Genomic DNA, 12,715 nt, shown 5'->3' on the forward strand with positions numbered 1-12,715 from the left:
TGCTTTTTAATAGAATTCACGCTGTCCGTTGAATGAAGAGGTAATTGCACAAGCCAGGAAAATATTTCCTTCAGTGATAAAATACATCGTAGAAATGACTATATGGGAAGAAGAAAAAGAACTGCCTCCTGAACTCCAGATAAGGTGGGGAAAATTGTCAAAGGGAGCAAGTTTTACTGTTGGTTATTTATATTGCAAAATGTGTGTTTGATAATTGTTTTTGTTATTTACTGCCTAATTCATTATTATTATGAAAAATTCATAGTGACTTTTCTCTTGGGAGTATTTCAGAATATTGGTTTGTATGAGATACTTTGCTAGGCACTATGCAGAAGTTCAGCCAAAAGAACAGTCTATCAGGCAGGAGCTTTGAATTTTTAGGACAAAAAAAAAAAAAAAAAAATTTAACATTTTGGGGATCTTGTTCTACATGATTTATAAGGACATAGCAGCCTCTCATCCCAGTAGGTAAGTAAATTGCCCAGTTTGATCGTGGCCTGGACCAATGTCCAGTTTGAGGTTTGTGTGAACAAAGATAGGGACTTTGGAACAGTGTGTCTCCTTTTAGCCCAGGTTTTTAGCTCTTTTCCTGATCAAGAAAAGTTTGATGGGAATGATAAAAGGGCCCTTTATCCTGTGCTTTGGTTCAGGATTATTGCAATTGTAGGGATGTACCTTTTTTTTTTAAGCTAAAACTCAGCAATTTCTAGTAGCCATAAGTCATTTGGTGACAGTAATATTTGCTCTTACCTTACAAATGTAAAAAGGAATTCTGGACCTGTTATGAAGATACATACACTTTGAGCCGTGTTGAAATTTTTCTACCTCTGTAATATTAGCATTTTCACAAAATTGCAGCACCAATCTAAATAGTCATTGAGTTTATTGGCTATTTTCATTTGTTTTGTTTTTAAAGGGAGAAACAAGTAAGAATTGTAATTAATACAGACATTAAATGTACTATTTTGCCTCTTATTAGTCCAAAAACCACTTGTGGAAATAAGTGTTATGACAAATTGTATCCACAAATATTTTAATTTCCAACAGGTGTTAATGTCAGTTAAATCTTTTAAGACACTTTATGTTGGTAAACATAATGTGAGCCATCTGCTTGTTAAAAAAGGAGGATTGCTTCAGTGTCATTGTGCAAGAGTTAAGGGTAGTATTAAAAACGTACAATTAGGCCGAGGCAGGCTGATCATCTGAGGTCAGGAGTTCGAGACCAGCCCGGCCAACATGGTGAAACACTGTCTCTACTAAAACTACAAAAATTAGCTGGGCATAGTGGTGTGCACCTGTAATGCCAGCTATTCAGGAAGCTGAGGCAGGAGAATCACTTAAATCTGGGAGATGGAGGTTGTAGTGAGCTGAGATGGTGCCATTGCACTCCAGCCTGGGCAATAGAGCAAGACGCCATATCAAAAAATACCAAAAAACCCCAAAAACATGCAGTCACTAAACTGAGGCTTTTGAAAGTAATATGAAAAATTGGGGGAAAAACATGGAAAAGGAAATACTTTTATCAGAGTTTTAAAAAGTCATGGCACTATACCACTTAAATTCTGGGCTGGGTGTGGTGGCTCTTGCCTATCATCATGGCACTTTGGAAGCATGCAGATTGCTTGAGCTCAGGAGTTCACAGCCAGCCTGGACAACATGGCAAAACCCATTTATACAAAAAATACAAAAATTAGCTGGGCATGGTCACACGCGCCTTCAGCCTCAGCTACTTAGGAAGCTGAGGTGGGAGGATTGCTTGAGCCTGGGAGGCAGCGGTTCCAGTGAGTTGAGGTTGTGTCACTGCACTCCAGCCTGGGTGACAGAGTGAGACCCTGTCTCAAAAAAAAAAAAAATTAAATTCTTTATTAGTTTTATGGTGTTATTTACTTTTCCTTTGTTTATTTGTTATTGTATCTATATATAAATATATTTTTTCTAACAGGAAGAAAAATGAAAGATACTATTGTGTCCTTTTCAATGATGAACACCATTCATACGACCACGTCATATATAGCCTACAAAGGGCTCTTGACTGTGAGCTCACAGAGGCCCAGTTGCATACCACTGCCATAGACAGAGAGGTTTGTAGTTTCCTTTTGAATTATGTTTCTGTTTTCTATCAGCTTCTGGCAGCCAGGTGTTGACTGAATCCTTGCTCAATACTGTGCTAGGGACAACCATCCTCTCCATTTATTCCTTACATCCTAGGTAAATTGGTTAGAACTTCAATTTTGTGGGTGTGTATCATAGTTTTAGATAATTATTTGTAACTTTTATCTTTTATTTTAAATAAATAGCAAGTTACTGAATTTATTTGGGAAAGCATAGGTAAGAATGGCAGCTCAACTTTAGTCTGGTCGTATAATTATTTATTGAATGAATGAATAAGTGCATGAATTATGAAAAGTTGATCATTTTGGAAGTCTTAACATGATTTATTTAAATTATTTTTAGAATAGTATTCTATGGCTTAGTTTATTTAACATCCATCCAGAGCAAAATGGGTTCTTTGGGTAATATAAGTATATAAAAGGAATATTAACTTCATCCTTGCCCTTGGGTGCTATATAATCTAGTGTAAGAAATAGCATGACATTAGTAATTTAATTTTTTGATTTTTAATATACTTTTTAAAAACACATGGTTTAATATAGAATTAGAATGGGGATTAACTTTCTCTGTGTTTCTTATGTATAGCTTATGTGATTGCAAATCATTAATGAAAGAGCAAATAAAATGAAAAAAACAAAAGGATATGAATAGCTAGTAATAGCTAACATTTTCGAAGTATTTACATATGTCAGACATGGTATACTTTATATGTAATATCTCATTTAACCCCCATAGCCATAAGTAAACCCTTTGAGATTGATAATATTATTATCTCTATTTCATAAACCTGTGTTTAGTACCTGGAGAATTAAGAGGATCAGTATCTTGGCACACCAGTAACCCATTATGAGTAGATAAGAATTCTGGTTAGAATGGTACTCTTCAAAGTTTAATTTTAACCTGAAAAGTTTAATAATTCACATTATTAAAAATGCAGCTGAGCACAGTGGCTCACATCTGTAATCCCAGCACTTTGGGTGGCTGAGGTGGGTGGATCATGAGGTCAGGAGATTGAGACCATCCTGGCTAACATGGTGAAACCCCGTTTCTACTAAAAAAAATTACAAAAAAATTACCCCAGTGTGGTGGCATGCACCTGTAGTCCCAGCTACTTGGGAGGCTAAGGAGGCAGGAGAATTGCATGAACCTGGGAGGCGGCGGTTGCAGTGAGCCAAAATTGTGCCACTGCACTCTAGTCTGGGCAGCAGAGCGAGACTCCCATCTCAAAAAAAGAAAAAAGAAAGCCGGGCTTGGTGGTTCACGCTTGCAATCCCAGCACTTTGAGAGGCTGAGGTGGACGGATCACAAGGTCAGGAGTTTGAGATCAACCTGGCCAATATGGTGAAACCTCATGTCTACTCAAAATACAAAAAAATTAGCCAGGCATGGTGGTGGGCACCCGTAGTCCCAGCTTCTCTTAGGAGGATGAGGCAGGAGAATCGCTTGAACTCAGGAGGCAGAGGTTGCTGTGAGCTGAGATTATGCCACTGCACTCCAGCCTGGGCAACAGAGGGAGATTCTGTCTCAAAAAAAAAAAAAAAAAAAAAATGCAGATTCTAGGGGCCAGGTGCCGTGGCTCATGCCTGTACTTCTAGCACTTTGGAAGGCTGAGATAGGAGGATTGCTTGAGGCCAGGAGTTTGAGACCAGCCTGGGCAACATAGCGAGATTCTGTCTCTACAAAAAAAAACTAAAGCAAAGCAAAATGTAAATTCTGATTTGCCATGGGGTATGCAGTTCAGTTCTTCATTTCTAACAAGTTCCCAGGTGATTTTTGTACTCCTAATTCAAGGAGCACATTTTGGTCAGCCTATGTTTTTTCCAGCATTTTTCTTCTATATAAATAAGTCTCTGTTTGCTCAAAGGCTAAAATAAACAGTTATTTACTGATATGATCAGCATATAAATGTGAGCTGTGTTTTCTCCTAAGTTTTGGATGACCTTGTAAGTTAGATATAGTCAAGTGGAGGTGTTAAATCTGTGTTAATCATTACTGGTCTCAGATTGACTCTTTCCAGTTTCCTTGTAATTTAACACAGCTCAAGTATTTTAATAAGTGTGTTCTCTGTGGTTGGTAGATTTCTGAAATTAGATTTATTGTAAGGAAGTGAAGAGCCAGGAGTATGAGTGAGTTTTAAGAGGAATGGTTGAAAGCTATATTTATCTACAGTTAAGAAGATTGAGAAAAAGGAAGGTAAGGCAGTCCTTAAAGATCACAAGAAAGGTGAAGATTTAGCAGGCAAAAGAGCATTCCTACATACCAATAGCAGGCAAGCAGAGAGCCAAAGCATGAATGAACTCGTCCACTCACAATTGCTACAGAGAGAATAAAATACCTAGGAATACAGCTAGCAAGGGAAGTGAAGGACCTCTTCAAGGTAGACTATAAACCACTGCTCAAGAGGACACAAAACATGGGAAAACATTCCATGTTCATGGATGGGAAGAATCAACATTGTGAAAACGACCATACTGCCCACAGTAATTTATAGATTCAGTGTTATTCCCATTAAACTACCATTAATGTTCTTCACAGAATTAGAAAAAATGATTTAAAAATTCATATGGAACCAAAAAAGAGCCTCAACAGCCAAGACAATTCTAAGCAAAAAGAACAAAGCTGGAGGCATCACACTTTACCCTACTTTAAACTCTGCTACAAGGCTATAGTAACCAAAACAGCATGGTACTGGTACAAAAACAGACCCATAGACCAATGGAACAGAATAGTGAACTGAGAAATAAGACTGCACACCTAGAACCAACTGATCATTGACAAACATGACAAAAACAAGCAATGGGGAAAGGATTCCCTATTCAATAAGCGGTGCTAGAATAACTGGCTAGTCATATGCAGAAAATTGAAACTGGACCCCTTCCCTATACCTTATATAAAAATTAACTCAAGATAGATTAGAGACTTAAATGTAATATCCAAAACTATAAAAACCCTAGAAAATTGGCTGGGCATGGTGGCTCACACCTGTAATCCCAGCATATTGGGAGGCTGAGGTGGGCAGGTCATGAGGTCAAAAGATTGAGATCATCTTGGCTAACATCATGAAACTCCTTCTCTATTAAAAATACAAAAATAAGTTGGACGTGGTGGCACATGCCTGTAGTCTCAGGTACTCAGGAGGCTGAGGCAGGAGAATCGCTTGAACCTAGGAAGTGGAGGTTGCAGTGAACCAAAATCGCGCTGCTGCACTCCAGCCTGGCGACAGAGTGAGACTTCATCTGAAAAAACAAATCCTAGAAAAAAATCTAGGCAGTACCATTCAGGACATAGGCATGGGCAAAGATTTCATTACAAAAACACCAAAAGCAATTGCAACAAAAATAAAAATTGACAAATGGGATCTAATTAAACAGCTTTTGCACAGCAAAAGAAACTGTCATCAGAGTGAACAGACAACCTACAGAATAAGATAACATTTTTGCAATATGTCCATCTGACAAAGATTTAATACCCAGCCTACAATGAACTTAAACAAATTTACAAGAAAAAAACCAACAACCTCACTAAAAAGTAGGCACAGGACATAAACAGACATGAACTTCTCAAAAGAAGACATACTTGCAGCCAGCCAACGTGAAAAAAAACTCAACATCATTGATCATTAGAGAAATGCAGCCATAAAAAGGAATAAGATTGTGTTCTTTACAGGAATGTGGATGGAGCTGGAAGCCGTTATGCTCAGCAAACTTATACAGGATCAGAAAACCAAATACTGCATGTTCTCACTTATAAGTAGAGCTGAATGATGAGAACACATGACCACTTGGTGGGGAACAACACACTTGGGGCCTGTTGGGGGATGGGGGGGAGAGTGTATCAGGAGGAATCGCTAATGGATCCTGGGCTTAATACCTAGGTGATGGGTTGATCTCTGCAGCAAACCGCCATGGTACATGTTTACCTATGTCACAAACCTGAACATCCTGCACTTGTACCCTGGAACTTAAAAGAAGAAAAAAAAAGGAGGGGGAAGACTAGGAAAGGAGAACCAGTCAGAGGAAGAAAGAGAAAAGAAGGCAAAAGAAAGAAAAGCCAAAAAGAATAGAGATGGGAAAAGAAGACAGAAAATAATGGAAGAAAAAAAATGAAATGGGGTATTTAACAAATAGTTTTTAGTCCTTCAGAATGATACCAGGTTTGATCAGATGTCAATACTTATATTACCATTGGTACACTGTAGTTATAGGCTATAGAAGGAACTTTAAAGGTTAATCAGGCTCGTGATTTTCAACTACAGTACTAGTTGTATAAAGTAAAACCTACTTGGGATGTTGGATTTTCACAATAATTATTAGATATATGTTTATACCCTGTCTCATTCGGAAAACATTAGGTGGCTGTAATCAAAAAGACCTTAAAAGACAATCTTTAAATATTCTTCTTAGGAGAAAAGTGGAGCCTTTGTTTTTGTCCTAGTCTGATCCTGTTTGGTGATAAAGTGAGTATTAAGATGTAAGATAGGGCTGCTTGTGGTGGCTCACACCTGTAATCCCAGCACTTTGGGAGGCTGAGGCGGGCAGATCACCTGAGGTCAGGAGACCAGCCTGGCCAATATGGCGAAACCCCATCTTTACTAAAAATACAAAATTAGCCTGGCATGGCGGTGCATGCCTGTAATCCCAGCTACTCAGAAGGCTGAGGACGTAGAATCACTTGAACCTGGGAGGTGGAGGTTGCAGTGAGCCAAGATTGCACCATTTCAGTCTAGCCTGGGCAACAGAGCAAGATTCTATCTCTTAAAAAAAAAGATGTAAGATAGGAAATAGTGAAAAACCACTGCAGTTGGCCATCCTCATACTGAGAGCACAGTATCCTTGGTCCTCTAACTTGTGCTTTGAGCACTTAGAGAGTTTGTTTCTCTGATTGCTTGGCTTGTTGGACAACTCTCATTCTTAGACATTTTTTTTTCCTGTGTTAACCCAAAATCTGTCTCCATGTGCTTTCAGACTAATTTTTTTAAAACAACCCAGAAGAGGTCTTCTTTTGCTTTCAGACAGTAACCCATCAAATAGTTTTTAAAGACTATAATTTCTTATGTTTGTTTTCTTCTACTGTTCTATGATAATAAGCTCATACTGATCAAGCTCTATTTCCTTCTCTCCACCTCCTCCCCCTAGGTAAATAATAGTTTATCAGAGATTATCTTAAAATGTGGTACTATAAATCATTTCACTAAACATTTATTAAAGCACTTTGAGGAAATACAAAGATGAATCAGATTGAATCTGCCTTCAAATTATTATTCTATACTGTTCTTATGAAAGAAACAGGCATTCAAGAGAAATTTTAAATATGTAATGGTGTTCTTTTTAAGTTCACATTAAAAAAATAATTTATTTTAAGAGACAGGGTCTCACTATGTTGCCCACACTTATCTCGAACTCCTGGGCTCAGATTATTTGCCCATCTTGGCCTCCCAAAGTTCTGGGATTACAGGTGTGAGCCACTGTGCCTAGCCCCCAGGTCATATTTTTGCCATCTTATGTACATGGTTAATATTGCAGATTATAAGAGAAAATCTTGGTAGATACCAAGATATATTCTGGGAAGATTACTGTAAGCTACCATGATCTTAGGACTCTTACAAGACACATACCAGTAGGGTAAACCAGTGTCCCAGGAGAAGAATTGGCTTGGGAAAGCATGGGGCTGTGCTTTGTTGGTTTTCATATGGAATGGAAAGATCTGTGTCTCCCAGTCTTTGCCCTATCTCTTCCTAGTCTTATTCCTGTTACTGCTCTCCTCTGTAGTCAAAGTGGAGAAGGCCTGTAGCTACAGCTAATCTACTTACTCATAGGTTGTCTTGTTTTGGGGGTCCAAAGACTCCGTAAGGCGATGGTGATTCCAAGAAAAGTTTTTTAATAAATGATTATTCAGAAGGTAAAATAGGACATGAGATAAGGTTGTACACCCAATTAAGGTGAAAAATGTACTCCTTGGCTAGAAGAAACTCTTGCAGTTAGTCTGTTTTACAAACCCTTAAAGATACACTCTTGTAGTTCTGTGTTTTCAGCTATAGTATGAGGATAAAGGTAACCTATTAGAAATCACTTGGAAATACTTTTTTTTTTCAGAGTAGACATGCCAGCCCAAACCTAGGAAATCAGAATTAGGAGTATGGAGAAGAGAAGAGGAAAGAAATGACCGCGTACTTTGAAAACACTGCCTCCCTCCAGTTGATCTACTCCCACCCCCATTTTTTGGTCACTAAGAAAGGTTATTTTTATTGGATTTCTGTAGTCCCAGCTACTTAGGAGGCTGAGCCTGGGAGTTGAAGGCTGTCGTGAGCTTTGATCACACCACTGTCTTCCAGCCTGGACTACAGAGTGAGACTCCATCTCCATTCATTCATTCAATAAAATTTTTAATGGTGGTAAAATCTACATAACAAAATATACCATTTTAATCTTTTTCTAGGGGTACAGTATACTAGTGTTAACTATGTGCATTGTTATACAGCAGATCTCTAGAACTTTTCCATCTTGCAGAACTAAAACTTTATATTCATTGAACAATTCCCCCTTTTACCCTCCCTCTAGCCCCTGGCAACCACCAATTCTGCTTTCTAAGAGCTTGAATATTTTAGATAGCTCATATAAGTGGGATCATGCAGTATTTGTCTGTTTGTGACTGGTTTATTTCACTTAGTATAATGTCCTCAAAGTTTATCCATATTTTATCAAGTGATGAGATTTCTTTCTTTTTTAAGGCTGAATAGATAATATTATACTATGTGTGTAATATTATATCATATACATATAAAATACACACATTTTGCCAAGTGGTGGGATTTCTTTTTTAAGGCTGAATAGTGTTATACTATGTGTGTAATATATATTTATATATAAATGTTACATTTGTATATAAATATATATTTTTTACTGTATATACACACATACATATATATGGTATATACATACATAGAGTGTATGGCATATATGGCATATATATATACACACACAGATTACAGTTTTGTATTGTATACAGTATGTATGCACACACATCATATTTTGTTTACCTGTGCATCTTGTCAATGGACACTTGGGTTGCTTCCACCTTTTGCTATTGTGAATAATGCTCTTATGAACATGGATCCACAAATGTTCGTTCAAGTCCTTGCTTTCAGTTCTTTTGGGTACATGCCCATAAGTGGAACTACTGGATCATATAAGAATTCTATTTCTAATTTCTTGAGGAACAACCATACCGTTTTCCATAGCAGCTGCACCATTTTATATATTCTATAGCAGTGCACAAGGGTTTCTCCACATCCTTGTTAATACTTGTTATTAGTGGTTTTTTTTATAGCCAACTCATTTTTTTTCCCATAGCTTATTGGGGTACAGGTGGTATTTGGTTACATGAGTAAGTTCTTTAGTGGTGAGATTTTAGTGCACTCTTCACCTGAGCAGTATATACTGTACCCTATTTGTGGTCTTTCATCCCTCGTCCCTCTCCAACCCTTCCCCCCAAGTCCCCAAAGTTCATTCTATTATTCTTATGTGTTTGCATCCTCATAGTTTAGCTCCCACATATCAGTGAGAATATATGATGTTTGGTTTTCTATTCCTGAGTTACTTCACTTAGAATAATAGTCTCCAGTCTCATCCAAGTTGCTGCAAATGCCGTCAGTTCATTCCTTTTTATGGCTGAGTAATCGTCCATCGTGTGTGTGCACGCATGTGTGTATGTGTATACACCACAGTTTCTTTATCCAGTCATTGACTGATGGGCATTTGAGTTTGTTCCATGATTTTGCAATTATGAACTGTGCTGCTATCAACATGCATATGCAAGTATCTTTCATATAATGACTTCCTCTGGATAGATAGCCAGTAGTGAGAGTGAGTATGTGAGGTGTCTCCCAGGTCCTGCAGGAGCAGTTTGCTTCCTTCAGAAGGTCTGTGGGTCCTCTCTGGATTCCTGGTTTGTTCTTGCAGTTGTTCTGGAGTTAAAATTCATGATGTGAGCCTCCATGCACTGCTCCATCCATCTGAGTCGGAGCTACAATCTAGTCCTGCCTCCTGTCCGCCATGATCAGCAGCCAACTCTCCTGTCATTTTTTGATAGCAGCCAAAAAATATGGATATGAGGTCATTTTCCTCCCCCGGTTTATTGAGATGCACTGCTTTAGGTTAATTGCCAGCATCACATAAGGTCATTGAGCTAGAGTTCATACAACTATTCTTGTCTTATCTGTTCTTTTAAAAATCTCTTACAGCCTGAGTTTTTGTGCATTTTTCTTTTTCTGTAATGGCAACCTTACTGGTGTAATGAGTAGTCCATATATATTTGGATAGTTCTTATGCTTATGTCCTAAGGAGCTTAAGAGGGACTATTATAGGATGGCTAGAAGTGCAGACTCTGGAGATGAACTACTTGTCATGTATCTCTGAATCTGTCACTTGCTAACTTTCTGATTTGGAGATACATTAATTCTGTTTTGTTTTTCTTTTTGTCATCTGTAAAATGGGGTGTACCTTCTTCATAGGGTGATTGTAGAGGTTAAATGAGGAAGACAGTGCTTCCTGACTTTATTCAAATGGCATACATAGAAAATGATAAATTTTTATAGATGGGTAAAAGAATGAGCTACAAGAAAATTCTACATAGACCTTGCATGACTGCCTCCAGGACTGGTGGAATCAGTAGTTGTTATACTTCCAGCCTGTTAATAGGCCACAAGTATATATTAGGATACATGTTAAGGAGCTGTGAATTCCTTCATAAAGAATATTTTAAACACATAGCGGAAGTTTAGAAAACCTGAGTCATTGTTTCGTATAAGTAGAGAGAACACTACAGTAACTAAAGAAGGGGCATTCTTGCAGGCAAGAAACTCAGTATCTTAAATTACAGAACATCTCTCCTAGAGGCATTGAAAGTTCTCATACTTCATAAAGGTGTGAAACATTTGTATCTGTCTTTCAGGTATTGTTCCAATATCTTAAAACTTTTAGTCAACAAGTGCTTAGTAATTGAGAGCTCATTAAGTATTTGGGCTACATATTGGTTATTGATTGTGGTTATCATTTCACTACCTAATTCTCACTTTTGTCTATAATTAGGGTCGTCGGGCTGTTAAAGCAGGTGGTTATGCTGCTTGCCAGGAAGCAAAGGAAGATATAAAGGTAACTTCCTGAATTAGGGAGAAAAAGAGACGTTAAAGACAAATGTACACTATAAGAACCCAAGTAAAATGATTTGAGTGATATTGTTGAAGTGGTTTGGGGCACCTAGATGCAGAGATTTGGAACTGACTGGGTTATGTGATTTCTTTTTTTGAAGTCTAGATCCCTCAGCTGAAAGCAAGTTTTAAATGCTAGTTTTTTGGTTTGTTCCCTCATTTGTAGAGTCATTCAGAAAATGTCTCTCAACATCCACTTCATGTAGAAGTATTACACTCAGAGATTATGGCTCATCAGAAATTTGCTTTGCGTCTTGGTTCCTGGATGAACAAAATTATGAGCTATTCAAGTAAGCATACCTCCTGTTTTTCTTGTTTCTGATAAAATATTTGTGTTTTTTATAGCCACAAATTTTAAAATGCCATTTGTTTATGAAATAAAGTTTTTTTTGGTTTATACATTTCGTTAATTTTCAGGATTGCATTTCAGATGCATAATATCATAAGGTATTATTTCAAGTGCACAGTATCAAGTACTATCTTTTTATTGGTTGTTGAGTCTTTGATATTGACAGAATTATTCTTTACATCAAATGTGGGAGGATTACTGTTAGTCTTTTTATATGTTATTATAGGAAATGTACTTTTAGGAGAAATATTATAAGAACAAAAATTATGGCTAAGTATAGTGGCTTATGAGTGTAATCCCAGCACTGTGAGAGGCTGAGGCAGGAGGATCGTTTGAGCCCAGGAGTTCAAGACCAGCCTGGGCAACAAAGCGAGACCAATCTCTATTTAAAAAAAAAAAAGAATACAAGTTGTTTAATTGTGTGACCTCTTTTGTTTATAGGTGACTTTAGGCAGATCTTTTGCCAAGCATGCCTTAGAGAAGAACCTGGCTCAGAGAATCCCTGTCTCATAAGCAGGTTAATGCTTTGGGATGCAAAGCTTTATAAAGGTAAGTAGACAGTTGCTTATGCTGTTTGTTGGGAAGCGAAGGAAGATTATGACCTTAAACTAGAGCTGTAATATCTTTTATTTATTAAATTAGTTATTAAATCTGTGATTTTGATTGATAAGATATTACATGTGAATATAAAGTTTAACCAGTCAGTATGTATTCTTTGGTGTTAAAACCCAGGGATGTTGTCTTTTAAGTACACAGCCTTTTCATTTAGTGAGTGCCAGTCAAAATGGTGTATATGTCTATACATATATCTATATATTCATGTAGTGCCATTATTGAATGGCAAAAAAAAAAAGCTGTTAGTTTTTGTTGTGAAAATCTACATGAAGAACAAAACACAAAAGTCAAGAGAAAAGCTAAAAGCATGGAAAAGGAAAAGTACGGAATTAAAGTACTTTTGAGTTAAATAGAAAATGAAAAGGTTGGGAGAGGATAAATTGAAGTGTAAGATGAAGTGGTGGGAGAGGTGCATATGAAATAATTCTAATATT

At 37.3% G+C, this 12,715-nt stretch overlaps 1 protein-coding gene across 1 annotated transcript in view; it reads left to right on the forward strand.

The window, feature by feature from the left end:
* Positions 1 to 12,715, forward strand: part of UBR1 (ubiquitin protein ligase E3 component n-recognin 1) — a 178,133-nt gene that overhangs the window by 49,137 nt on the left and 116,281 nt on the right. Inside the window, exons 6-10 of the mRNA XM_032297878.1 lie at positions 14 to 144; positions 1,943 to 2,081; positions 11,199 to 11,261; positions 11,484 to 11,607; positions 12,108 to 12,215. Coding sequence (XP_032153769.1) covers positions 14 to 144; positions 1,943 to 2,081; positions 11,199 to 11,261; positions 11,484 to 11,607; positions 12,108 to 12,215 — 565 coding nt within the window. The remainder of the gene's footprint in view (positions 1 to 13; positions 145 to 1,942; positions 2,082 to 11,198; positions 11,262 to 11,483; positions 11,608 to 12,107; positions 12,216 to 12,715) is intronic.

The sequence above is a fragment of the Sapajus apella genome, unplaced genomic scaffold, assembly GCF_009761245.1.
Source record: "Sapajus apella isolate SASKATOON/1434 unplaced genomic scaffold, GSC_monkey_1.0 scaffold37, whole genome shotgun sequence".
Taxonomy (NCBI): domain Eukaryota; kingdom Metazoa; phylum Chordata; class Mammalia; order Primates; family Cebidae; genus Sapajus; species Sapajus apella.